Raw genomic sequence first — 27,476 nt, 5'->3', positions numbered from 1 at the left:
ATGAAGTCTCCCCAACTCCCTAATGGCACCTACAGGAGATGTGTTTTGGCCTTTGTGACCCTACATAAGGGAAGGATCTCATGGACATCCTATGAACAAACAGTCCAGCTGAGCCCCACCTGCTTCTCCTCTTACCCTCAGTCCCCACCTTGAATCCACCTTGCTCTATAGCCCAGAGTTACAGACCCCAGGAGCTGAAGATGGGGAGTCATTGCCCAGAGACACCCAGCTGAGGCTCCAGCTCAGTCCGACAGTTCTGTGACTTGGAACACAGGAACTTTAGTCCCTCCCTCTGTTATGTGTCTATCCATCTGAAAACACAGACCTCAAAAATATGAAGAGACCATGCTACTGAATGGGATCTTGTGAGAGATGCCTTCCCAATTTGAATGATTTGACTCTATTTACAAGTAGAATATTCTGGAATTGATGTTATAAAGTCAGTTTAATAATTTAAGAGGGGCTGGGGATGTGGCTCAAGTAGTAGAGCGCTCACCTGGCATGCATGCGGCCCAGGTTCAATCCTCAGCACCACATACAAACAAAGATGTTGTGTCCGCTGAAAGCTAAAAAAATAAATATTAAAAAAAATAATTTAAGAGGCTGATGCCATTGTGGGAGGATAGATGGCTGAAGACCAATGTCCTCCCCGATCTCCTACCTCCAACTGCCCAGTCCTCAGTGCTGGGTTTTCATGGAGCACATGGCTGACCTGAAGGAGTGCCTCCAGAAAGTGGCTCATGGACTGCACATGGCCATGATGTGGGCTGTGGGCAAGTGAACAGGTGACTTTGCAAGTGGAAGTTTAAATTCTTAGAGGCATGATGTGAGCTTTGACTCTCAGTTGGTGATCACATGGTTGTGGGGTAAGGGTAGATGGTTTCATTGATGAACAGGAGGGTGGTGGTGGTGGTGGGGCTTGGGCAGCACAGAGCATCTTGCCCACATATCACTATCACCCTTAGGCGAGGGCAGGTTATTATGAAGTCCTTGCCAGTGGTTTCTGTGGAGTCTGGGTGAGAGGTAAGAAAGAGATGCCCCTTGGGCCCTACTACCCCTATCCCAGGTGAATACTTTAGGGACAAAATCAAGCTAATAGGTATCTTAGGCTGTCACTTTGGGGCCTTAGATTGTCACAGTGTCTGTTGGGGGAGAGTGCAGTGGCAGATTTTAGCGCTCACATGAGCCACCTTTTACTAACCTATGCTCAGCCCCTCCAACCTTACCCTCTAAACTTTCAGGACAGGCTCCATCCTCCCACCACCAGGTGGTTCTGGACCCCAGTCAGGGATGACGGTTCATCTTGTACTTCAGTCATCTCTATCCATGATGAATAGCTGTGAAGTTCATGGAGGGGAGTCTCCAGGTGGGACCTTTTGCTGGTGCTATGACCCAAAGGGCATATTCATCTACCTGCTAGTTCTGGTTTTCTACTATGTTCATGGTTTAGAATTAAAAGCACCCAACAAATAACCTTCTTTTTGGCACCCCGCCTCTAGTCTCACTTTCCTTCCTATCATCATTTATCTGACCATGCCTAGGCGCCATTATTTTTCTTTTCATTTTTTTTTTTTGATACTGGGGATTGGACCAAGGGGCACTTTACTGCTAAATTACCCACCATACCCTTTTTCTCTCTTTTCTTTCTTTCTTTTTTCTTTGGGGTGCTGGGGATCGGATCGAACCCAAGGCCTTGTGCATGCAAGGCAAGCACTCTACCAAATGAGCTATATCCACAGACCCCCAGCCTTTTTTCTTTTGTGTGTTTTATTTTGTTTTGTTTTTTGCAGTAGTGGACATCAAACCAAGGGCTTCACCCACACTAGACAACATCTCTCTACCACTGAACCATATTCGCAGCCCCCACTGTTCTTATTTTGAGATAGGGTCTTGCTGAGTTACTGAGGGTGGCCTTGAATTTGTGATCCTCCTGACTCAGTCTCCCCAGTTGTTGGGATAGTAAGCATGTGCCTCTTGACTAGCTTTAATTTTTTTTAAAGTTCTTTTTTTATTAAAAAAAATTTTTTGAGGGGGTCAGACGCAGTGCATGCCTGTAATCCTAGTGGCTTGGGACGCTGAGACAGGAGGATCGAAAGTTCGAAGCCAGCCTCAGCAATTTAGCAAGGCCCTAATCAACTCGGTGAGACTCTGTCTCTAAATAAAATGTAAAACAGGGCTGAGATGTCACTGAATGGTCAAGTGCCCCTAAATTCCCTGGAAGCCCCATCCCCGCAAAAAAAAAAAATTTTTTTTTTTTTTTTTTGGTACTGGGCATTGAATCCAGGGCGTTGTACCACTGAGCCACATCCCCAGCCCTTTTTATTTTTTAATTTTAAGATGGGGTCTTGCTAAGTTGCTGAGGGCCTTGCTAAATTGCTAAGGCTGACCTCATACTTGTGATCCTCCTGTGTTAGCCTCCAGCATCATTGGGATTACAGGTGTGTACCACCATGCACAACAATTAAAAAAAAAAAGACTTCTCGCAGCCAGCTGGATAAAATCCAACCTTTTTGGCATGGTAGATAAGTCCCTTAAAGATAGCCAGTTCAGTTTTAGGAAAGCTCTTTGCAGAAGATGTTTTCAGAGCCCACAAAACAGCCATCCTCTATTTCCTTATTACAAAGTGTTCACAAATTTTATTTATTGTTTCAGTTCTGTCCTCTTCTATATTCAGGGAAGGAGGTCCCTTTGTAGCCTAAAGGCGTATATGACTATAATTGATCTAAGCCATCCTTATCACTTCTATTCTTCCTCCATTATGGGTGGAGGAGTGGGCTCTGGGATAGTGATATGTGGGAAATATGTAGGGATACTTCTGGGAAAGGCTTTCTGCCTCTGGACATGTTTGTGGATGTAATGCGTACAGCTGCAAGCATTCTGAGAACATTCCCCCCAAGTCTTTTTTTTTTTTTTTTCCTTTTGGTATCAGGGATTGAACCCAGGGACAATAAACACTTGGCCACATCCCCAGCCCTCTTTATATTGAGACAGGGCCTCGATAAGTTGCTTAGGGCCTTGCTAAATTGCTAAGACTGGCTTTGAATTTGTGATCCTCCTGCCTCAGTCTTCCAAGACTCTGGGATTATAGGTGTGCCCCACCTGCGCCCAATTCAAATGTAATTTTGTTTTTTTGTGTTGCTGGGGATTGAACCCAGGGCCTCATGTGTGCTAGACAAGCACTCTGCCATTGAGCTTAGTCTCCAGCTCTTTTTCTATTTTATTCCTTAGATTAAAGCCATTTCTTGGGGCTGGGGATGTGGCTCAGGCGGTAGCGCGCTCGCCTGGCACGCCGGGTTGGATCCTCAGCACCATATACAAACAAAGATGTTGTGTCCGCCAAAAACTAAAAAATAAATATTAAAAAAATTCTCTCTCTCTTAAAAAAGCCATTTCTTTTAAAAAATTTGTGTATGCTTATTTGGGGAAAAATTTAAACAATCTCACTACAATATTTGATTTTTTTTTTTTTTTTTTTTTAGAGAGGGGAGAGAGAGAGAGAGAGAGAGAGAGAGAGAGAGAGAGAGAGAGAGAGAGAGAGAGAGAGAGAGAGAGAGAGAAACTTTTAATATTTTATTTTTTAGTTCTCGGCGGACACAACATCTTTGTTGGTATGTGGTGCTGGGGATCGAACCCGGGCCGCAGGCATGCCAGACAAGCGCGCTACCGCCTGAGCCACATCCCCAGCCCCAATATTTGATTTTTTAAAAAAAGAGTCCAGAGGGTATTTTATTTTTAATTTTCAATAATTTTTAAATATTTATTTTGCCATTAATTCATAAGGAATATATTCCAGTGGCTCAGGCTTCTTCCCAGTGTTCTTCACAAAATACTACTTCCAATGGGCAGGCTGGTGCTTTCTTGTTGACTTACTTTCTTTCTTTCTTTCTTTCTTTCTCTCTCTCTCTCTCTCTCTTTTTTTTTTTTTTTTTTTTGTGTGTGTGTGTTTGGTACCGGGGATTGAACTCACCGGCACTGGACCATTGAGCCACATCCTCAGCCCTATTTTATCTTTTATTTGGAGAAGGGCATAGGATCTCACTGATTGCTTAGTGCCTTGCTTTTTCCTGAGGCTGGCTTTGAACTCACAATCCTCAGCCTCCCAAGCCTGGGGATTACAGGTGTACACCACCGTGCCCAGTGGCTTTCTAATTTTGAAATCATTTTCCTTCACCCTTTTCAGGAAGCTATCATAGCTCTTGGAGTCCTTACTACGCTCAATATGCACATTAATTCTCTTGGCAAGAATCTTGCCCTTAACTTGCTTGTTTTCAACAATGCCAACAGCATGCTGGGCAAAATTATACACTCTTCCCATTCTGCCGTGGTAACATTTCTGGGGCATTTCTTTCAGAACAGTGCCCATTTCCGTAATGTCTACAATATCACCCTTCTGTAGATTTGCCTGTATGTGGCCAAGGTAATAACACCATGTCTTCTAAAAGGCATAGAAAACATATAAATGGTACTTATGCTCTTTCCCTTTGTGTTCATCATTTTGGTAAATTATTGAAAGATGGAGGTTTGGCCACAATTCTTGATACTATCTTGTAAATTTTCCTTGTTCCCCACCCCCAGATGTCTGTTCTATGACCTCCTCCCTCTGTGAATTCCACTCAGTAGCCTAGAAACCCCTGGTTCTAACGTCCTTATTGGTCCTGAGGGTGGGGAAGGCTTTGGATCTTTAACAAGGATTTCATCCATCATTACAGGTTTTCCTTGGAGACTCCTGAAACCCAGGTTTATGTTAGCCGCATTGGGAGGGGTAGAAATGTTAGCACTTGTCTCCTGGCCTTCACTTGGTACAAACACAACCAAGACAATGGAAGCTATAAATGAATAAACACAAGCATTAGTCACACCCTCACATGGGGCCCAGGATCAGTTATATATGATCCAAACATGCTTCTAATAGTTTTCAAAAATTATGAAAACTTCTAATAGTTTTCAAAAACAAAACACAGGCTTTCATAATTTTCATAGGATATTTGATGTATGAATGGAAAGGAAATCAGTTTTTGTGGGCTTAAGTTATTTTTGTAATTTAAATGTGTGCGAACATAGCTAGCTATGAACTCTTTATGCTTCAGCATTTAAGCAGTTATGAAACCAAAACAAAGTAGCAATTAATAGAACAACAGTAGAAAGGCAATTTAAAAATTAACATTAATTTAATGTGATGAATAGTGTTGTTTTTCTGAAATGAAGTTGCTGCTGGCAACATGAACATGTGCTGCCCAACGCAGGTTCTTTTGAACTTGGCACAATATTCCACTGTGTGCTTGTCAATGACTCAACTCTTCCCCTTCTTGTGTCTATTCAAATTGCTAAGAAATGTTAGTACTTGTCTCCTGCCCTTCACTTAGTACAAACACAACCAAGACAATGGAAGCTATAAATGAATAAACACAAGCATTAATCAGTCCCTCATATGTGGTCCCAGGATCAGTTATATATGATCCAAATATGCTTCTAATAGTTTTCAAAAATTACCAAAGGAACGAAAACACAGGCTTTCATAATTTTCACAGGATATTTGTGGGTCCTTAAGGAATCCATAGACTTTAGTTTGAATTAGTATCCTAGTGCTGACCTTGACTTCCAGGGTGACCTTAAACAAATCATTTGCCATTTTTGACTCTCTCTCTACTTTCTTTTTTTTTTTTTTTTTTTTACACAAACAAGAATGTCTTGGGTACCAGTATTCTTGGAAGAATGAAAGACAGCATCCCAAGACTTCAAGGATTGTGGAAGAAGGGATAAGAACTTACTATAGACCTCTAGAGCAGGCAAAACAACCATAACAACCATGGCTAAGAACTTCCCTTCTATCTTAGCTATGGAGTGGAAAAGATGCAGGTTTGAATCCATCTCTGCCAGTTACTGAGTGTGTGAGTGTGACTGTGTGTGTGTGTGTCTCTCTGTGTGAAGTGGAGGCAAGGTACTCAATTTTCTAAACTCAGTTTCTATACCTGTGGAGTGGGTATATATCAAAATGCTCCATCACAGGGCTCCTATGAGGGTCAAATTAAATGCATTTGGAAAGTGCTGAGAGCAGAGCCTGGCACAGGATGAGGCTGGATAATCCTAACAAGCCACAAGATTTTTAGCAAAGAACAGCAGAAAAGAAAGTGAAGAACTGATTCTGTCTATAAAAGACAACATATTGGGGCTAGGGTTGTGTGGTTTAGTGGTAGAGCACTCGCCGCTGGGTTTGATCCTCAGCACCACATTAAAAATAAATAAATAAATAAAAGTATACAACTAAAAATAATATTTAAAAAAGACAAAATATCTGAATATCAGTGTATTGCGCTCTAATTAGTCCCGCGGCTAGTCTTTCTCAAATGTCCTCCCGATCCGTGGCTCCAGGCTCTCCCCGGCCCAGGTTTTCCAGCCTTTGAGGACTTTCACTTTCGCCCGCCAGTAGTCGACGTTAGTCACCTGTGCAGCGAGCGCCCCCCAATGGTGTTCCTGTCAATTGCAAGGACTGTGAACCCACAAAAACTAAAGGTTTAAGTCCATCAAAGGTGGGACCTCCCATCAGGGGTGTGTGCAGTTCAGCAGCTCAGGGAGCTGGTCTAGATCCCCATCCATTTTGGAAGAGGGAGGTAAAAGAATCTGGAAATCCTGGGCTGGAAGTGGCAATTTGCCACAGATCTAGGGCAAGTTCCAACCACTCTGGTCCTGGTTTTGTTTTTGTGAACAGCCATTATTCCACCCAAGGTCAGAGGTCCTTAAGGAGACATCACAGGATAGGTGAGGAAAAGAGCCAGTATGTGCAGTACCTTCATAGGATCCTCAAGATGTTCATTTCCTCATGATGTTCCTGGTTGGGGGCTGGAGGCGAACCACAGGAGGATGTGGGTAGGACACAGATGGGATTAACTCCTCCCTCCCCTTAGCCATTGCCCTGAACAGTGCATCCTACATGCTGTTCCCAGAAACCACTTATTAAAAAACACAAATCAATCATGTCATTTCCCTGCTGAAACCCCAAATCCCTTCCTCCTTACCTTCAGAATATGCCAAACTATGAAGAAGAATCCAAGACTGCCTTTCTGATGTTACTCATTAGGATGGACACGACTTCTAGTCATAGCTGCATGTTCACATCCGAGGTTGGTACCTCCCTGCCCTCGCTAGTCTCTGCATATCTGAATCTGATCTAAGGCCCAGTCTCAGTCTCACATTCTACCTCATTCATGAGACCTGACCTGGCCCTCTTCTGGCTTCACAGTCCCTTCCAGATCCATCTACAGCTCAGCCAGCCTGTCTTCAGCCATTATAGTCCTGACATGCCTGGCTCTGCCTCTGGACTGTAAGTGCCCCATGGTGGAATGTATCACACTTCTCTTTTATTTCCTCCTTTTTCTCTCATAATTCTTGCTGTTAGAGTCTTGCCTTGTGCACACTTTAATAATAATTGTGGAATAAATTGGGACGTGGAACTCAGAGGCCTCAAGTGACACATCAGAAAGCCACAGAGAGAGCTGATGTTAGTGGAGTTTGAATGGTTGCTTTATCAGATAGGCCTGTACTTTGCAGATGTTACGTCATTACCACCCAGACAGACTCCTGGGTCTCCATCCTACTGATGAGGGAAGGTTGTGGTATAGGACGCAGCCAAGGGGAGCCAGATGGGGAGTAGTGATTTCAATCCTCTCAGTTGGCAAAGCGTTGCTTTCTCCCCTCCCCATTAGATGCTTGGCTTCCTCTCACATGCTGTGAGAGGCATCATTACTCCCTCCCTCTGGCCCCACTCTCTCCAAGTCCAATCAGGCATTTGGCTTTGAGGATCACAGTTTCCAAACCAAGAATTGGAGTGCAGTGTCTGAAGATGCTGCTTGTATTTAACAGGTGATAGGTCATTGTATGTTTGAAATGGGGAGGTGTTCCTGAAATCTGAGGATGCCTTCTGGCTTAAGATAATTTTTATAGCCATGGTGCAATTGGGGATGGTTCTCACTGTACCATACTTTGAGAGCAGCCAAATATATTGGGATTCAGCTTCTTTTCAGGATGCAAAATCAAAATCCCACAAAGAGGAAGTGCATTGTCAGAGACCCAGAAAGAGGTCTCCAATGGATGGACCACCCTAGTCAATTCTGGTTTCTCCCTCCTCTAGTGTCCCGCTCCACTCTTCCCTCTCTGCAGGACCTGATGCAGCTGCCTTAAGTCACTGCTAGTCAGTGCTGCTTTTCCCTATTCTCCTTCCTTTGTTTGGGGTCTCTTTGTCTGGGGTCTCCATTTGGCTCAGTCTCACAGTTCTCAGCCTCCTCTCCCATTCTCCCCAGCCTGGTTGTCCCCTCCCTCTCTCTGCGGGGGCTGAGAGGCTCTGCGAGGGGAGCGGTTGGGTTGCCATGGTCACATTGAAGCCAGCCGCAGCTGGCCCGGGCAGCTGCTCCTGGGCCCCGGGCCCTGGACTCTTGGACAAAGCCAGGCAGCCTCAGCAGCCCCAGAGCTGGGACCCCAAAGGCCCGAGGCTGGGGAGACTAGGATCCAGGAGAATCCTGAGCTGGAGGTGAGAGGGAGAAAGTCAGAGCTGAACTGGGAAAGCAGAAGTAGGCACTGAAGCTGAGCCCCCCTCCCCCTTTGTGGGGAGTTACCTACCAGGTGGGCCTGGCTAGAGGTGTGGTGGGAGGAAGGGAAGGATGGGGAATAGAGATGGGGAGGAAGGGATGGATGGAGGCCACATGTGGCAAATAGATTGAGGGGCTGAATGTCCCCAAAGGGAGGGGAGGGGCCTCTGGGTCCAGTAGTCTAGAAACAGGTTGGATTCATCTTTGGACCTCATCTCCCCGCTCCCCTCCTGTCTGTCCCGAAGTGGCCCTTCCTTCCTCATCCTCTTACTTCTCATCCCTGTGTGTGCCTTGGTTTCAAGCTCTGGGCCTCAGTCTTGTTTCTTCCCACCTCTTCCCCCTGTGTCACTTTCACTCCAACCTCTCCTCTCCCCTTTTCCTTGATTCATGTCTCCATTGTCCGCTTACCTCCCAGGGCACTTCTCTGAGGTTTGTGTTTCTTCCCTTCCTCTATTCCTTTTCTCCCCAGACTTCAGTCTCCTCCTGAGCCCCCTTTTGCTGTGTGTGCTCTCTGTCCTCACCCACCTTTCCCCCCTCTCACCTTCAGTTTCCCCAGCCTAGGCCTCAGTTTCTCTCTTGCCTCTCTCTGAGTTCCATCACTATTGTCCCCATAGTCTTTCTTTCTCCCCAAGGCTATCCACAGCTAAACTCTGTCTCATCTTTCTCCCAGAGCTAGGTCATCTCTTCTTCCTCCTTCACACTCCAGGCTTTGATTTCCCATTTAAACTTGGTGACATTAAGTTATGACTTGCACTTAGGGCCTTCCGCATTCCCTCCCCCTCCTCCCACCAGTTTCTTCCCACTCTCCCCAGCTGCTGACCCAACCTGCTTCCCTCAGAGGCAGTTGCATCTCAGAGAAGGGACTATTGTGTGTGTGTGTGTGTGTGTGTATGTTGTGTGTGTGTTTTGTAAGGCCCATCTGGTCCATCCTCCCTCTCACTGGTCCTGCTGGGCTTTCCTGCAGTGGTCGGGTGGTCTGCAGGCCTCTGCAGGCCCAGAGCTGGGCTTTCTTCTCTACGTGCCTCTCCTCACATTTTTTCAGCTGTTACCCCTCCTCTCCTTCCTGGGCAGCAGGAGGCCATAGGCTTGAAGGGAAGGGCAGCCCAGGCTGAGAGGGCATGCTTGGGGGAGGGATGGAAGGTCCTTTGGGGATCTGGAGGAGATGGGGCCTCTGTGGTTGAGAGTAGTATAAGAAATGAGGAATGGGCACTGGGAGCTATGGATGGCCGGCAGAAACTCTCGGCTTTTGGTGCTGTTCTGTGGGCCCCAGAATGGCTGGGATTTCCCTCTCTGGCCCCTGGGAATCTCGGCTCCAAGCCCCGCATTCCAGCCGGCTCCAGCCCCCTTTCCGTTGTCACTTGATTCCACTGGGCCCCAGCCCTATATCCCTCCAACTCCTCCAGCCCTGGGCTGGGTGAGGTGGGCATCACTGACTAGGAATTTCATCTGGGAGAATGAGAAGAGTGGGCAATGCTTTCAGAACTCTCTGGCATCCTCTACTCTCCCCAGTAGACACTTCTGTCCATATCAGCATGGGCCTAGGGTGTGGAATGTCCCATTAGGATGTGAGGAGCTGTAGCTAGGCCTGGCCAATCTTCCCAGGGCTTCCCCAGAAAACAGCTCTAGGGAGGAGGGGCTAAGTGCAGACCCAGGTGAAGTTACTGGGGAAGCCTTGGCCCCACCCCCAGCCTGGCTCCACCCTGGGCACGCCTCTCCCGGCCCCAGATTTCCCAGAGCTGGCGCACAGGGGTAGGTGCTCTAGGGAATCTCTGGGGGTTTGGGGGGAGGGCAAGAGGCACTTTTCCCAGTGACCATGGGGCTGTAAGCAGGTCCCTTAGCAGCTGGAGTGTTGTTGGGTTTGTGAACCTATGCCCCTGTATGCCTTGGCCTTTCCAAAGGGTCAGCCTCTTCCTGGTAGTGCTTTTGTGTACTTGTCTGATTGGGACTTAATGTTTCTTTGATGGGACTGTTGTTTGAAACTGTACACAGGGTGTGAGTTTATATCAGCTGTGACGTGCAATGGGGTGGAGATCAGCAATACAGCCAGAGACCTTACTGTGATCTGACATTGTCTAGGTGGTTGGGGGTGTGGGGTTGTAAGAGAGGTGGGGCTGACAGGTGGTGCTGAAACATACCCCATGACAAGCTCTTCTGTCCCCCACCTCACCTGTTCACTGCCCAGCAGTTCTCTCTTGTCTATCTGTTCTGCTTTCATCTTTTCATCTTTGTTGGCTGTGTCTGGTTTTCAGTGTGTCTCTCCTTCCTCCTCTTGGGAATGTACTCAGTGGTAGAATGCTTGCCTAGCATGCTCAAGGCCCTGGGTTCAATCTCCAGTACTGCCCCAAACAAAGATCAGCCCGCACCAGATGTTACCAGTATCCTTCCTCTTCCTCCTCCCCGCCACCAAATTCGTCCTGGTTCCATTTCTAGTTTCTCTTTGCCAGTAATCCGACCCTCCTGTCCCCACCAGGGCCAGAGCTGGCTGGGCCTAAGGAAAGCTTGCCCTAAGGAAGACTTCTGAGCCTGCGCAGGGAGTCCAGGGGAACCAGGGTCTGATAATCTACACTCCAGAGATCCAGAGAAGACTGGGGAGTGGGCTGCCAGGGAGAGGAACTGAAAGGAGGGGATAAAGAGAGGAGGGGGGCTGGAAGAGGGTGGCCCTCCATCAGGATCTGGGGCAATCTAGGTAGGGCTGTGGAGGACGGGGCCCCAGAAAGCGCCAGAGAGAAGCAAAGGTTGGTGGTGTGAAAACAGGGAGTCTGGCTGGACAGGTGAGCCCTGTTCCCTTCCCCCTTCTGGTTCCTGTAGCTGGGCTGGGCGCCGGGCCTGTGGGAACCCGCTCCTTCCCCAGTGCCCTAGGGCTCTCCCCCTCCCCTCTCTCCAGGAACCAGGCCCAGAAAAGGGGGAGTAGGGAGGGGCGCCAACCCCTCCTGGGGCCTGCGTGTAGGGGGCCCTGAGCGGGTAGCAGCAGGCCCCCTGGCGGTGCTCTTTGTGGGGAACTCAGGGCGGCGGGGGATGGGCAGGGAGCGGGCCTGGGTCCGCAGCGCCAGAGAGTGGGCTGCTGGCTAGGACCGGCGACCGCGGGGATGGCGCGCCGAGGAGGGGGTGGCGGACTGGTTACCTGGGGAAGGCCGGGAGCGCAGGGGAATGTGGGGTGGGCGTGGCGGGGCGGAGAGGAGCGCGGGGGCCGCGAGGGCTGCGCAGGGCGTGGGAGCCGGGGGTCGACTGGGCCCGGGAGGGGGAAGGGAGGTCGGCGAGCCCAAGCGTGCGGCACGAAGGCCGAGGGGAGGGAGCGCGGGCGGGAGGAGGAGGGCGGGGAGGCGGCGCCTGGGCCCGAGCCGCCCCAGCTCTGGCTCCTCTCCCCGGAACAGGCCCCCGACAGCTGCTCGCGGGAGCCGCCTCCCGACACCCGAGCCCCGCCGGCGCCTCCCGCTCCCGGCTCCTGGCTCCCTCCGCTCCCCCTCCCCTCGCCCCGCCGCCAAGGAGGCCCTACTCCGGGCTCGGACGCCTGGTTCTGCGGTTCTGCTGGGAAGAGCGATGAGAGGTAGGGGGAGCGGCGGGAGGACCACGCCGGCGGGGGGCGAGGGCGGCGCCTGAGGGTGAGGGCCGGCGGGGGAACTCCGTCTCTTCCTGCGGTCCCAGGGCTCTGGTTCACTCTCTGACCTCCGAGAAAGTGTCCCAGCCATGGGGAAGACCCCCTTCTGTACTCGTTGTGGCGGATCTGATCCCCGGGAGGACAGGTGCGCATATGTGGCGCCACTGATTCATCTCACCCGTCCTGGGAGAAGCGGCTCGATCTGCAGCCGGCCAGTCCTGTGGGCATCTACTAACTGTTAAGCCTCCACTCGGGCAACTCCCAGTTGGACAACCTGACCACAGCCCAGCAGGGAGAGGGCTTGACACCTAACCTACCAGGGACAATCGGCTGGATGGCTGGTTGGTTCTGCCATGAGATGAGGTCACTACCCAGTGAGTAACACTTTCAGAGTCCCACCCCTTTGTCCCCAGCCTTCACCTTACAGGTCCAGTGTCTGACTGGCACTGGGACTTACTGTTGGATGGTAGGTGTGTCCAGAACTTAGTGGTACTGTTGAGACAGGTGAAAGCAGAATGTATGAGGAAATGGAGAAATAGCTCTTGTTCTTAATGTTACTCTTCTCATCCAGGTTTCCACCTGCCCCCATCCCGCTGACTTCCTTCTGGCTTTGTCACCCATGTATATGATCAAGAGGTGTGCCTAGTTCTGTTTGGTTCCTGTGCCTGAGGACCTTAGTGTGTCTTACATTGTCTTCTATAGGAGCAGGCATCTGCCATTTTGTACTTACAGGTGTCTGAAGGTGGCCATTCACTAAGTACTGGGATTGGACTTTAAAGAATGCCAAGGTGTGGATGTGATGGATGTGTGCATGAGTATTGGTATTTGCCCTGCCTCTGAAAGCCTGTGAAGGGTTGTCTACCCACAGGTGTGTATGCCTGGGCTACATTTAGCCCCAGTGTTTACACCCCACTCAAGAAGTTTGTGTGTGTGTGTGTGTGTGTGTGTGTGTGTGTGTGTGTGAGAGAGAGAGAGAGAGAGAGAGAGAGAGAGATAGATATTGGGGTGGGAGGCAGGGTTTGGGAGAGAAGAATGAAGGCCCTGAGGTAGGGTATCCTGGCTCCTGGCTTGTAATTGGTTGGATAGCAGTGTGGGTCTTCTGGGTCTGGACTTTGGGTGTCTGACTGTGGGGTCAAGCCAGACCCAATGGATAGAGATTTGTGGTGTTGGAGGACAACAGCCAAGCAGACCTTGCTGTTTCTCCTTGTTTCTCTGCTTGGCCCTGTGCCCCGAGTCTCTGAGCCTGTTCCATTTACCTCTTGCTTTGTGTCTCTGCTCTGTCTCCCCCTGTCTCCTGTCCTCTGCCAGTCTTTGTATCTCTGCCCCAGGCTCCTCTCTGCTCTGACTGACTCTGATGACTCATCTGGGATAGGCATGAAGGTTACTCTGGGGAACAAGGGCTCCGCTGTTCCCAGAGAGGTGGGGGTGGAGAGCAGCACCCAGAAATTCCCAGCCAGTATCCTGGGATTCTGGCAGATGGCTCCCCTGCACGGGGTGCTGGACTCCCAAGGGACTACTCATGGTGCCCTTTGGTTCCAGGTTCTCCTTTGATAACCAAGTGACCCCCCACAGTCATCCCCTTCAGCTGCTGCTTCATGGCTATGGGGTCTCAGCTGCCTCTTACATTCCTACCCTGGAGCATTGTGGGAGCAGCTGGAGGAGGACAAAGGGATGGGGGACTATCCCCCCTACTCCTCTTACCTCCTGGGGTGACCTGACTTCCCTGTCATTAGACCCGCCCTCATCGCCAAGGCAACTCAGCTTTTTCCTCAGCCCTGGGCTCTTCCTTCAGAAGCAGTTACCTTTAGAAAGTGGGAACTGGAGGTGATGGAATGTCAGGCCCAGCAAGGAAAGCTGGGGGCAAGATGCTTTGGACCTGATGGTGGGGGTGGGGTAGGGTGTGAGAGGTGTCAATAGGGTCCTTCAAGATTCCAGGGCCTGGAATGATGTGCAGAGCTCTGGCAAGCAATAGGTTAAGATAGCTTTTCTTGAAGCCTGGGCGGGGGACAGTGGATACCTAGGTGTGTAAGGAGATGCCAGTTGGAATGGTTTGAGATAGGGTAAGCTGCCTGGATTCCAGGGGAACAAAGTCGAGACTTTGAAACTTTAGGGGGCACAGATAACTTGGGGATGGTGTTAAAATGCAGAAAGTCTCTGGGGCCTGAGGGTCTGCTTTTCTCCAAAGTTCCCAGAAGATGCTGAGGCTGCTAGTCTAGGGCTTTGAGGACTGCAGGGGACAATGGGATTGGAAGGTGCTGGGATCCTGCACTTCTCTTAGGTTCTGGGCTTCAAGGTTGGAGGGGCCCAAGGTCAGCAGGTCCAGGCTTATCTGATGTCTAATTTTATTGTATCCTTAACAAGGTGTTGCTCAACCTTTCCTAGAGCGTCTTTGCTTTTATTTATTTATTTTTGTGCCAAGGATTGAACCCAGGAGTGTTTAACCACCCTTTTTATTTTTTATTTTGAAATAAGGTCTTGCTAAGTTGCCCAGGGCCTCACTGTGTTGCTGAGGCTGGCTTGAACTTGCAATCCTCCTGTCTTAGTCTTCTGAGCCACTGAGATTATAGGCATACACTATCAAAAAGATGTATCTTTGCTTTTTGGAAATTAAAATAATTTTTATTTTGTTTTGTTTTGTTTTACTTTGAGTTAGGTTGTGTTCTTGCTAAGTTGCCTATGCTGGCCTCAAACTCAAGGTCCTCCCACCTCAACCTTCCAAGTAGGTGGGATTATAGACATGTGCCATGGTACCTGGCTCAAAGTGATTTTATATTCTTTTATATATATCACATGACTTTACACACATGTATAAGTATTGTTTTAGTAAAATAGTATCATTAGCATATCTTTTTTCCCTTTTTGTTTGCTTTCCCAACTCTTGGCCTATTCATGTTAACTCACGTTCTATTGCGTATCCTCTCTACACATAGACATGTGTACAAACACAGGAGTTCGTTTATTCTTTGCTTACAGAAAGTAGGATAACCCTTTATACTTCTGTATCTTGCTTTTCATTTTCAACCATGGCACAAGGAAATCATACCAAGTCAGAAATTTATTGCTTCTTTGTTACTTTTCATAGCTGCACAGAAGCCCACTGAACCTTATTTATTTTTCTCATCTGGTCCCCTGTAGGCATTTACATGGCTTACAAATTTGGGTCCTTACAAAGATGCCATCTTTGTTTTTTTTTTTTTTTTTTTAAATTTTAATATTATTTTTTATTTAGTTCTCGGCGGACACAACATCTTTGTTGGTATGTGGTGCTGAGGATCGAACCCGGGCCGCACGCATGCCAGGCGAGCGTGCTACCGCTTGAGCCACATCCCCAGCCCCAAGATGCCATCTTTGTAAAACCATTCTTCTGAGACTTCTCCCATCCTTTTTATTAGCTCCTCAGGAGGGGAACTTGGGATTTCAGGGAAAGTGAATTTTTAATTATAACGATACCACTAGATTGTTTTCTAGTAGTAGATAGATGACAATGTTAAATTCCTACTGTCTAGCATGGTGGCTCCCTTTTCACCACTGTCACTACCTATAAATATTAAAACTTTAGAGAATATCTTGTTAAGCTAGGTATAGTGGTGTGCTACTATAGTCCTTTTTCCTGAAGGTTAAGGTAAAAGTATTACTTGAGCCCAGGAGTTGGAGACCAGTCTGGGCAACATAGCCAGACCCTATATCTGATTTATATTTCCCTGACTCTATAGTGATTTTCACTGTTTAAAGATAAATGTTTGGCTGGGTTTGGTGGCACACTCCTGTCATTCCAGTGACTCAGGAGGCTGAGGCAGGAGGATTGCAAGTTCAGGGTAAGTCTCAGGAACTTAAAGAGGCCCTAAGCAATTTAGTGAGGCCTTTTCTGAAAATTAAAAGTAAAAAGTGCTGTGGCTGTGGCACAGTGGTTAAATACCCCTGAATTCAATCCCTAGTACCAAAAAAACAAAATAAAACAACAATATATAAATGTTTGTTGGCAACTGGACTTTTTGCTCTTCTATGAAATGACTATTCAAATTCTTTTGGCAACTTCTCTATTGTATTATTTATATACTTTTTTCTTGTTGATTTGTAAGGGTCCTTTGTTTATTGTAACTGTAACCATTTTTCTGTTCTACATGTTGTCTACATGTTTTTGAAAATTTGTTATTTGTTCGAAGCCATTGTAAATGGGGTATTTTGTCCTTTTTCTATAGGGGGGATGGGGCTCTAGGCATATTATTTAATGGATCTCTAGACTACTTTCTTCATGTGTTAAATATGGATAGTAACAGAATCTACCTTTTAAAGTGACCGAAGATAAAATTATGGATTCTGTTTAAAGGTTTAGCCCAGTGTCTGGGACATGGGAGGCATTCTAAAAATAGAGTCAGTGCTATTCAACAATGACCATTCTTGTCATTTTACTGCTCATATCCCCAAGACAGCCACCCTGTCTTTGCTGTTGGTGTGACTCAGTCCCCCTTATTAACTTACCCTCCTATCCATTTTGTCCCCTGCAGAGATGTTGCCCCCACCCCCTTAGGCCTGAGGGATCAGGAGCTATGGGGCCAGAGGTCCTCTCATCTCTACTGCTGCTGCTACTGCTCTTGGTAGCAACTGGAGATGCTGACATGAAGGGACATTTTGACCCTGGTGAGAAGAATGAATCTTGGGTCCCTGACGGGCAGGGCTTGGGGTGGGGAGTAAGGAGTTGAAGGCCTTGACCCATCACATGCTCTGTTCATCCAGCCAAGTGCCGCTACGCCCTGGGCATGCAAGACCGCACCATTCCAGACAGTGACATCTCTGTCTCCAGCTCCTGGTCAGACTCCACTGCTGCTCGCCACAGCAGGTATCTGGCACATTTGGGGCTGCTCTGGGATCTTTATTTGCCCTTACAGACCATCTGACCAAGCTAAGAGGCTTTTGAGAGGTTCATTACCATTGAAATCCCAGCAGTCCAGTGGGAGCAGGTTGTAAATATTAGAGACAGATTCAGACCTACTGCCATATGTTCCCTGTGACCTCCCTCCTCCTCCCAGGCTGGAGAGCAGTGATGGGGATGGGGCATGGTGTCCTGCGGGGCCAGTGTTTCCCAAGGAGGAGGAGTACCTACAGGTGGATCTACGGCGGCTACACCTCGTGGCTCTGGTGGGCACCCAGGGACGCCATGCTGGGGGCCTGGGCAAAGAGTTCTCCCGCAGCTACCGGCTGCGTTACTCCCGGGACGGCCACCGCTGGATGGACTGGAAGGATCGCTGGGGTCAGGAGGTGAGGCTGGTTGGGGCAGTGCCCAAGGGAGGCTGACTCCTCTCTCCTCCAATGATACTTAAATAGCACCTGAACACTGATGATGCTCCAGTTATAGCATCTTCAGTGCTGGCTTCTCCCCTGAGCATTACTCAGTATTGCAAACTGAGGACATCCTGGACCTTGCCAAGTCGGTGTTTGAGCATCTCATACTTATCATTTACTTCCCAGGTGGAACTCCCACCTTAAACCTGTTCTTTTGCTGGAGATATAGCTCAGTGGTAGAACACTTGCCTAACATGCACAAGGCCCTGGGTTCAATCCCTGGTACCACCAAAAAAGAAAAGGAAAAGAAAAAAAGACATCTTGTTCTTCCCCAGCTTTCTCAGATCACAAAATTGCTGAGTTGCCCAGACCATGAGCTAAGATAATATTCCCTATTTCTCTTCCTCTTACCTCCTTCTTCCAAAGCATCAGCAGGGCCTGCCTGCTCTACCTCCATTGGCATTTCTTGAATCCCACCGCTTCTCCCTACTCTATTGACCTAGGCCAAATGCCACCCCTGACAGCTAGATGAATGCAGCAGTCTCCAAACTGTTCTGCCTGCTTTGCTGCCCCTTTCTGCCTGAAGTGAAATCTCCACCTCCATGCTACGTATAGCAGAACTTAAAAAAATGTAAATCAGACATATCATCCCACCTCTCGGCCTGCCACTGGTATTCCGCTCTGCCAGAACAAAAACTAATCTTGAGTGGGCACGGACTTTAGCCTGACCTCTCTCTGGCTGTGCCTATGCTTTGCTCTGCCTTGGCCTCACTGCTTTGCTTGCTCTTCCTGGAACAAGCCAGGGCTCATTCCCACATGACAGGACATTTTTACTTGCTGTTCTCTGGGCCAGGCAAGCTCCTCCCCTAGATACCCACAGACTCCCCCTTGCTCCATTTTCTGAGATGTTACCTCGAGAGCCTTGGCTGACCACCTGCCTCACTGTTCTGTCCCCACATACTGTCTTTTGTTCCTCATAGCTGTTTCTCCTACTGTAATCCCAGTTCTGTGGAGGGAAGGACTGATGTTTACCACTGACGATATGAGTGTCACAGAGTTGGCACTCAGCCAGTTTTGGCTGAATGAACAGAAGGAATGGGATGAAGCGAGAGGGGGAAGCTGAGGTGGGGTGCAGGGCCCTGAGGGATTGGTTAGGATCTGGAAATAATAGCATGAGTACTTGGAGACAAATGGAGCCAGGCAAGGAGAGGGGGCTGAGAATGGAGTTGGAGGTCAGACCTCCAGGGCCATGATGTCAGAGATCTCTGCCGCAGACCCATATTTGCAAATGCCTGGCTGCACCCCACAGAACTGTGCACTCAGTATCACCCTTCATGGTTTTTTTAGTGGCCACTGTGGGCTGGTCCAGGGAACAACAGATAGCTGGGAAGTTAGATTTGATTCGGGGCCCTTCCTACCCATGCTCCCCATTTCCTGGCCCACAGGTGATCTCAGGTAATGAGGACCCTGGGGGAGTGGTGCTGAAGGACCTTGGGCCCCCCATGGTGGCCCGCCTGGTTCGCTTCTACCCCCGGGCTGACCGTGTTATGAGCGTCTGTCTGCGAGTGGAGCTCTATGGCTGCCTCTGGAGGGGTGAGTAGGTCAGCCCCCAAATAATCCATTTGCAGTTCTGGGGACTGAGGGTGGGGAGTGTAAAGAAAGGCACCCAGGACCCTTTCTCCTATTGGGAAGCTGTCCCTCTGGATGTGGAAGGGACTAGTCAACATTGCCTCCTCCATGATAATGGGCCAGTGGAGGGATACAAAAAAGGGACTGAAATCTCCCAAGCCTGATGCAGGGGTAGGGAATGGAGGCTTTGTGCCTCTAATACCCCTCCTCCCACCTGCCCCAGATGGACTTCTGTCTTACACAGCCCCTGTGGGGCAAACGATGTACTTATCTGAAGCCGTGCACCTCAACGACTCCACCTATGATGGATATACTGTTGGCGGGTGAGAGGAATGGGCCCTGCGGATGTGGAGCCTGGGGTGGGTGGGAGGCCAGAGTGTGTGTGGGGTTTTGGTAAGTAGTCTGGGCAGTAAAATGGAAGAACTGGGGAGAGAGATCTGTTAGGTGGGATGGAATAAATGGTAGCAAGATGATTATTAGCTCATAAGTCAGTAAAAATTAGAAAAAGGCACCCTTTGGCTAAGATCATCTTATTATGGAAATTATCATAATAGTGATTGAATAGTGTACCTCAGAGGGTGCCTTTGTGCAGTGTGTCATCTGCAAAGTATCTGTGATGGCCTGGTGTGGTGGGTTGTTAGAGGAGAGAGCTGCAAGAAGTTTGGTGGTGTGGGAATGGGATGAATGGATGGGAGCCAGGCCGCCCAGGCCACTGGGGTGGGTGTGTAAAGCACCTGGGTAGTTGATACCCTCTTCCCTTCCAACCTCCCCTTTTTGTTCCCCTCTTCTCCAGGCTGCAGTATGGTGGTCTGGGCCAGCTGGCAGATGGTGTAGTAGGGCTGGATGACTTTAGGCAGAGCCAGGAACTTCGAGTTTGGCCAGGCTATGATTATGTGGGATGGAGTAACCATAGCTTCCCCAGTGGCTATGTGGAGATGGAGTTTGAGTTTGAGCAGTTGAGGGCCTTCCAGGCCATGCAGGTAAGTGAGCCTGCCTCTCTGGGAAGGCTCTGAAGACAGGGTGGGTGCTGCTCTGGTACCCTCAGGGCTCTCCGGCTCTGACCCTGTGTCCCTCTCCCTTCTTCCCAGGTACACTGTAACAACATGCACACACTGGGAGCCCGCCTGCCAGGCGGGGTGGAGTGTCGCTTCAAGCGGGGCCCTGCCATGGCCTGGGAAGGGGAGCCCATGCGCCATGCCCTGGGAGGCAGCCTAGGGGACCCCAGAGCCCGGGCTATCTCAGTGCCCCTAGGTGGCCGAGTGGGTCGCTTTCTGCAGTGCCGCTTCCTCTTTGCGGGGCCCTGGTTACTCTTCAGTGAAATTTCCTTCATCTCTGGTAAGTCCCTGGAGTATACCCCATCCCCAGCCCCTGGGATTGCCAGCTGACTTAATTCTTAACCCTGTAGTACCCCCAGAATATCCATTCTTGGCATCATATTGTCCCAACACCCATGAAACTTCTCTACTGGGGTGGAAATAATTGGCATCTCTTTTTCCCTTGTTCCCTGTATCTATTTGTCTTTTCTTTATGACCCTTTCACTCATGACTGAACCTGATTCAGTCCTTTGGACAGTACTGAAATACTTCTGTATTAGTTGAGTCCACTCTTTTCTAAACCTCCTGATACCCATCACCATCCACTTGGCAGGAAGCCCTCCATTTCCTCACCATTCAGTGACTAAGGGGTTAACATCTGCCATAGCCAGGGGCTCTGTTCCACCATGTTCTCTGATTGATTGGTGTTCTGATTGACCAGTGGTGGCCTATATTGTCACCCCTGCTTCTATTCAATTCCCTAGGTTTCATGCATACATACCTCTAGGGGGTCCCTTCCTCCTCCCCTTCTAATTGCCTCTTCTCTTCCTTTCCCCCAGATGTGGTAAATGACTCCTCTCAGGTTCTGGGGGGCACCTTTGCACCAGCCCCCTGGTGGCCTCCTGGCCCACCTCCCACCAACTTCAGTAGTTTGGGTGAGTAGGCTCTTACGTGGGGCCCCCTCCCAGGGATGTGGACCCTGCCCAACCTTCCTCCCTGGGCCTCCCTTCTGGGTGCTGACCCTTTTGCCTCTGCCAGAGCTGGAGCCCCGGGGCCAGCAGCCTGTGGCCAAGGCAGAGGGGAGCCCGACTGCCATTCTCATAGGCTGCCTGGTGGCGATCATCCTGCTGCTGCTGCTTATCATTGCCCTCATGCTCTGGCGGCTGCACTGGCGCAGGCTCCTCAGCAAGGTGGGTGGTGCTGGTGGGATGAGGGTGGAGAAGTTGCTCCCATAGAGCCCCTCACTGTCCAGGCACAGGTATATCACAGTCCAGCAGGGCTGGCAGGGCAAAGTCTAATAGTGTAACTAGAGACCACTTTCAAAGGTGTGAGTTGGATGCAGGGCATTACAAGGAGCGGGTCACTTTCCCATTCCTGTGGTCCTGCTAGGGCGAGAGGAAGCTGCAGTATCGAATCCCTGGGAGGAGTGAGTCTGGAGAGGGTGCCTTGAGCTGAGGGGTGGACTTTAGAGCAGGGATACAGGCTGTGGCAGTCCAGACCCGAGGGAGAGGATGGGAGAGTAAATCCCCTGACATCATTTTCTCCCTTCAGTCTCTGGTTGGGGTTCTTCTCTCACCAACTTTAACCAGCTAGTGACAGTCCACACTGGGTCATTCTGTTGGGGCAGGAGTGGTGGAAAAAGATGGAGAGTAGAGTGAGAGGGGCAAATGGAAGATGCTTGGATTCTCCCAAGTCCTTGAGGTTGATAAATATGGGAAGTTACTTAAATGCTCTTGAGCTTTAGTTTCTTTACCTGTGAAATTAGGCATATGTAGGAGCTACAACTGTAGGACTATTGTGAAGATTAAAGAGGAGAACATAGGAACAGCACTTACAAGGTGCCAGGAAACGTGTGCTACGCAGGGGCAACACTTAACATTGCCCACTCCTCTAACAAGGCTGAGCGACGGGTATTGGAAGAGGAGCTGACAGTTCATCTCTCTGTTCCCGGGGACACCATCCTCATCAACAATCGCCCAGGTCCCCGAGAACCACCCCCTTACCAGGAGCCCCGGCCTCGTGGGAATCCACCCCACTCTGCTCCCTGTGTCCCTGGTGGCTCTGGTAAGGCCTTCTTTGTTCCAGTCCTACCTCCATCCTCTCTGCCTGTCTTCTTATTGTATCCCTCTTTCTCTCTTTCCTATTTTTTCTTTTCCTGTCTTCCCTAGTTTCAATTTATTTTCTTATTTCTGTGCCTCTGTTCACCTCCTTCATCACTCCATGTCTCGACCATATAATCTTCCTGAAGGATTTCCCATCTATTATCCATAATCCCCAGTGGTCTCATTCTGTCTCTGTATCATACATACATTTCTCTATATTCTCTGTTACTTTCTATTGTGTCTCCCTGACCCCTATCTTCATTTTCCTAGACTCACCATGTTTAATCCTTCCTTCCATCTATCTATATACCATCCATCCATTTATCTATATTTATATATCCATTTGTCTATCCATCAAATCGTCTGTTTATCATCCCCATCTATTGTCCATCAATCACCAATCTACCAGCTCTCCACCACTCTCCAGGTCCTTGTTTTATCCTCTCTTAGTACATTCAGTCCCATCACCCTGGTCTTGCCCTATTCCAGGTCTCCCTGTCTGTCTAGCCTTGAGTCTCATCCCTTCCCCGTGTCTCCCCCCTCCTTCTCCCGACAGCGCTGCTGCTCTCCAATCCAGCCTACCGCCTCCTTCTGGCCACTTACGCCCGTCCCCCTCGAGGCCCGGGCCCCCCCACACCCGCCTGGGCCAAACCCACCAACACCCAGGGTAAGCCCCTCTGCCCCTGGGCTCCACCAGGCTCCCCATACCTCCACTGGGGCAGGGAGAAGCCCTCACACCTTGCACTCCCTCTCCTCCCCACTGTGGCCTCTTCTGCTCTCCTGAGCTCCCTGGCAGAGCTCTTGTGCCCTTCACTCACCACTATTGCTTCTTGCTCCTTTTGAAGGCCTCCCCCTCTAGCCGAGGTGTAGTCCTATCGGTCTTGGCTCTGTCCCTTCCTCCTCTCATACCCTGTCTCTACAGCTCTCCAGAGCTGGAGAGGAGGTTGCTGTGGCGCCCCAGGTTCTCTTGTAACACCTTTATTCTCCCCTTTCTCTAGAGCTGCAAGGAGGCCCTCTCACCCTGGGCACTTGCCCTCTTCCCCCATGTGTCCTCTCTTCGCAGTCCCAGAGGTGAAGGCTCACACTCCACCCTTCCTGTCTCTCCTCCCCTCCTCCATGTTGCCTTCTCATTGTGGTCCCTTCCCCAGCACCACGAGGGGATAGCTCTGCTTCCCTCCCTGTCTGTAGACAATTGTTTTGGGGGCTGTAAGGTACTGTTGCCCTTTTCCCTCTCTGTGTGCCCCTGTCTCTGCCTGTCTTTGAGCTTGGTGTGTTGGGTTGGGGAGTTAGGGTAACCATGGCAGGGAAAAGTCAGGCTATGAGAAGTGGGAGAACAGATAAGTGAACAAGAGGAAGTTGGTGGTGAGTGGGACAAGGGTTTGGAGAGTGAGGGAGACTGGATGGCTGAACCCTCCTTCTTTGATGGTGGTAGATGAATTCCTCTTCCATCCAAGACTCATCTCATTGTCTCTTAGGCTATGCTGGGAGATCCCTAAACAGTAAGATTTTATAATAGTTTTTGATCAACCATTTTCATTATCTTGAAAAATGCCCTAGAGTAGTTAATTCTTATCTCACCCCAGTGCTTTCTTTGGTTTGAGGTTGGTGGTTGGAATACTGGGGAGATGCAGGGTGGATTCAGTCTCTCACCCAAATGGAAGACATGGAGGGCCTTGGGGAGGCTGGGGTGTGAACTGTGGCTCTTAGGGTTTGATCCTGATGCCTTGTCCCGTTTTCTTTCTCCTCACTCCTCCAGCCTGCAATGGGGATTATATGGAGCCTGAGAAGCCAGGTGCCCCGCTTCTGCCCCCACCTCCCCAGAACAGCGTCCCCCATTATGCCGAGGCTGACATTGTTACCCTGCAGGGCGTCACCGGGGGCAACACCTATGCTGTGCCTGCACTGCCCCCAGGGGCAGTTGGGGATGGGCCCCCCAGAGTGGATTTCCCTCGGTCACGGCTCCGCTTCAAGGAGAAGCTTGGCGAGGGCCAGTTTGGGGAGGTAAGGAGGATGCCTGCCTGGCCATCAATAGTGTCTGCCCTGACTGGGCGCTTTGAGGTCATGCCTGCTTGGCCAAAAACCTTACCATCTGTGCAATGTTACTCCATTTGATTTTGTGACCTTCTAGGAAATGACTTTCTTTCTCTAGGTGCACCTGTGTGAGGTAGAGAACCCTCAAGATCTGGTCAGTCTTGACTTCCCCATCAATGTACACAAGGGACAACCCTTGCTGGTAGCTGTCAAGATCCTACGGCCAGATGCTACCAAGAATGCCAGGTGAGTATCAGGAATAGTATCTGGAAGAAGGGAAGGGAGGCCCAGAAGAGTAGGGAGCAATGTAGAGAGAACTATGGTATGGACCAAGAGAGGACTGGTGTCTGGGGTGGGAAGTTTGCTTGTGTGCTGAGGGTGGAGACAACTTTTCCTTATGAGCAGGAGGGAAGGTACAGGCCACCCCTTGGTGCTCCCTCCACCTTCTTCCTGCTTCCCCAGGAATGATTTCTTGAAGGAAGTGAAGATCATGTCACGACTCAAGGACCCTAACATCATCCGGCTCCTGGGTGTGTGTGTGCAGGATGACCCCCTGTGCATGATTACTGATTACATGGAAAATGGAGACCTGAACCAGTTTCTCAGTGCCCATCAGCTGGAAGACAAGGCAGCCGAAGGGGCCTCCAGGGATGGGGAGGCTGCCCAGGGGCCCACCATCAGGTACCCATGTACCCAGGCAAGGACTTCCTTGAGAACTCCCAGGCAGTTCTCCTCCTCTTTCAACTTCAGTCTTGAGGGAAAGAGAGGAGCATGGGGGAAGAGAGGCAGATAGAGATTTCAGGAGGAACTGGGACAATAGAAATCCAGAAACTTGGCCAGAAAGGCTGGAGATTACTGAATGTGGTGAAGGGACTTAGACGCTGCTATGAATTCCTTTCTGCCCTCCCTCAGCCTTATCACCCCTGAGTCCAGATGGCAGAGCCTAACAAAACACAAGCTCCCCAGGGTTGGATGAGCTAGAGAGGTTGAGTGGGAGCCTGCACTGGCCTACACATGGGTATTCCCTCTCCTCCCTGGGAGCAGAAGTGACGTGGTCCTGGGGCTAGGCTCCCTTCCTCTCCGGGACAGGGATGTTTGAGGAAAGGAGGAGTCTGGGGATGACTCCCAGTGACTCCCAATAATTGCCTTTCTTGCTCAGCTACCCGATGCTCTTGCATGTGGCAGCCCAGATCGCCTCAGGCATGCGTTATTTGGCCACACTCAACTTTGTACATCGAGACCTGGCCACACGGAATTGCCTGGTTGGGGAAAATTTCACCATCAAAATTGCTGACTTTGGCATGAGCCGAAACCTCTATGCTGGGGATTATTATCGTGTGCAGGGCCGGGCAGTACTGCCCATCCGGTGGATGGCCTGGGAATGCATCCTCATGGTAAGCAACCTGAAGAGAGGTAGGGTGGTGGTGGAGGAAACCAGCTGCCATTCTCAGTTCTGTGGCTCCTTTAGTCACTTGGCTTCTCTGGGCTTTAGTCTCCTCATCCATAAAATGAGGGTCTCTCTGGCTCAAGGGACTGGAGAAATGAGGAGCAGCAGTATGATGGGTTCAGGCACCAAGAGCAGTGGATACAGAGGATAGGCAGAGTAGCAGAGAGATAAGAGATAAGAATATAGGAACTCAGGAACCTTGTCTACTCAGGAGGGGTGCTCTGCAGGAGGTCTTCGGGGAGCTCACTCAGGCCTGGAATTCTGAGCCATATTTTTACTAGAGACAGAAGGACCTGGGGGAAGATTCAGGGTCAGGGGGGCAGATGGAGACAAAGGATAAGTAGAAGGAAGAGGGAACCAAAGCATGGGAGAAGAAGCAGAACTCTAGAGAGAGAGAGGACCAGCTTGTTGGGAAAGGGACCAGCTGAGGAGAATAGAGCCTGAGGCTGGGAGGAGTCAGGCTGGGTGGATTTGGGCTTCTGCACCGCTAAGCTGCCTGGTGCCCTTCTCTGCCTTTGTCACCCTTTCCTTGTGCCAGGGGAAGTTCACAACGGCCAGTGACGTGTGGGCCTTTGGGGTGACTCTGTGGGAGGTGCTGATGCTCTGTAGGGCCCAACCCTTTGGGCAGCTCACCGACGAGCAAGTCATCGAGAATGCTGGGGAGTTCTTCCGGGACCAGGGACGACAGGTCAGAGCAGAGGGAGGGGAGATGGATTGCAGTGGGGGTGGGGAGGACTGGGAAGGGCAAAGCATGTCATCTTGGACACTTGAAGAACCTCTTCCCTGCCTCTCATCCATGTTGCCACAATACAGGTGTACCTGTTCCGGCCACCTGCCTGCCCACAGGGCCTGTATGAGCTGATGCTTCAGTGCTGGAGCAGGGAGCCTGAGCAGCGACCCCCTTTTTCCCAACTGCATCGGTTCCTGGCAGAAGATGCACTCAATACAGTGTGAATCACAACATTCAGCTGCCCACCCCCTTGGGGAGAAACCAGTGATACTAAAACAAGAGGAGCCTATGGTATCCCCATTTCATCCTCTTCCAGCTGCCCAGCACCAAGAGAGGCAGTGTGACAACAGGTGGGCTGGGCCTGCCCAGGGAGCTGATAACTCCATTTTCAGTGGACATATGCTCATGTCCATGTCCTGTTTCTCCTTCCATCTCCTCCTTAGAAGCTCCTGCCACCCACCCAGCTGGCCCTATGGATGGGATCCTCTCTGACTTCTTTCACCATCCTTTGGGGAAGGGTGGGGACAAATGCAGGGCAGACACTGGACATGGCCTATTGAACACCTGGGTCCCACTGGATAACACTGGTTCCTGAGGAGTTGGCTGTGTCCCCAGCCTCTCTCTTCCTGTCACACACTGGACCCCACTGGCTGAGAATTTAGGGGGTAGAAAGGACAAGTAGGGAAGAAAGCTGTTCCCTGAGCCTACCCCGGAACTGTTCTCAGCTTTGGCTTCCTCCTCCATCCCCAATACACTGGACCTGGGGATTCCCTACTACCCACCTGCCATCTGTGTGTAGCTAGAACTTCTCTAAACCTGTATATTTCTGTGGAGTAAACTGGGATTAGGGGAAAAGAGGGAGTGATGGCCTTTGGCCTTGGGGTTGGACATCTCTATTAGCTGCCAAAATGGTTTTTCTATAATCACTTGGGGTTTGTACATTTTTGGGGGGAGAGACACAGATTTTTACACTAATATATGGATCTAGCTTGAGACAACTTTAATCCCCTGCATTAGGCAGGAAATAATAAAGGTTGAATTTTCCACA

General features: G+C 50.0%; 1 protein-coding gene and 1 pseudogene across 11 annotated transcripts; one reads left to right on the top strand and one right to left on the bottom strand.

The window, feature by feature from the left end:
• Window positions 1-3,609: 3,609 nt before the first annotated feature.
• LOC120888995 (large ribosomal subunit protein eL21 pseudogene) lies at window positions 3,610-11,061 on the bottom strand (annotated as a pseudogene). Its single transcript, XR_013425297.1, has 2 exons — window positions 6,786-11,061; window positions 3,610-4,826 (listed from the first exon to the last, which is right to left on the bottom strand). The product of XR_013425297.1 is annotated as a large ribosomal subunit protein eL21 pseudogene (transcript).
• Window positions 8,503-27,476, top strand: Ddr1 (discoidin domain receptor tyrosine kinase 1). Of its 10 annotated transcripts, none has more exons than XM_078020331.1 (19): window positions 8,503-8,521; window positions 11,951-12,123; window positions 16,680-16,812; window positions 16,909-17,011; window positions 17,202-17,430; window positions 18,900-19,047; window positions 19,307-19,406; window positions 19,877-20,063; window positions 20,172-20,418; window positions 20,958-21,053; window positions 21,157-21,308; window positions 22,017-22,182; window positions 22,777-22,887; window positions 23,977-24,221; window positions 24,370-24,497; window positions 24,714-24,932; window positions 25,411-25,645; window positions 26,237-26,386; window positions 26,512-27,476. In XM_078020331.1, the coding sequence occupies exons 3-19, from the start codon at window positions 16,722-16,724 to the stop codon at window positions 26,650-26,652; spliced, it is 2,748 nt and encodes a 915-aa protein (XP_077876457.1). In that variant the 5' UTR covers window positions 8,503-8,521; window positions 11,951-12,123; window positions 16,680-16,721; the 3' UTR covers window positions 26,653-27,476. The 10 variants fall into 10 exon arrangements, 9 of the variants coding, with proteins under 9 accessions (XP_077876457.1, XP_077876459.1, XP_077876456.1 ...); XM_078020330.1 differs by lacking the exon at window positions 8,503-8,521 and adding an exon at window positions 10,310-10,328; XM_078020329.1 differs by lacking the exon at window positions 8,503-8,521 and adding an exon at window positions 11,210-11,350.

This window comes from Ictidomys tridecemlineatus, chromosome 8 (assembly GCF_052094955.1).
Source record: "Ictidomys tridecemlineatus isolate mIctTri1 chromosome 8, mIctTri1.hap1, whole genome shotgun sequence".
NCBI lineage: Eukaryota > Metazoa > Chordata > Mammalia > Rodentia > Sciuridae > Ictidomys > Ictidomys tridecemlineatus.
Note: the sequence above shows the minus strand (reverse complement) of the source record. Positions and strands in the feature narration are given on the sequence as shown.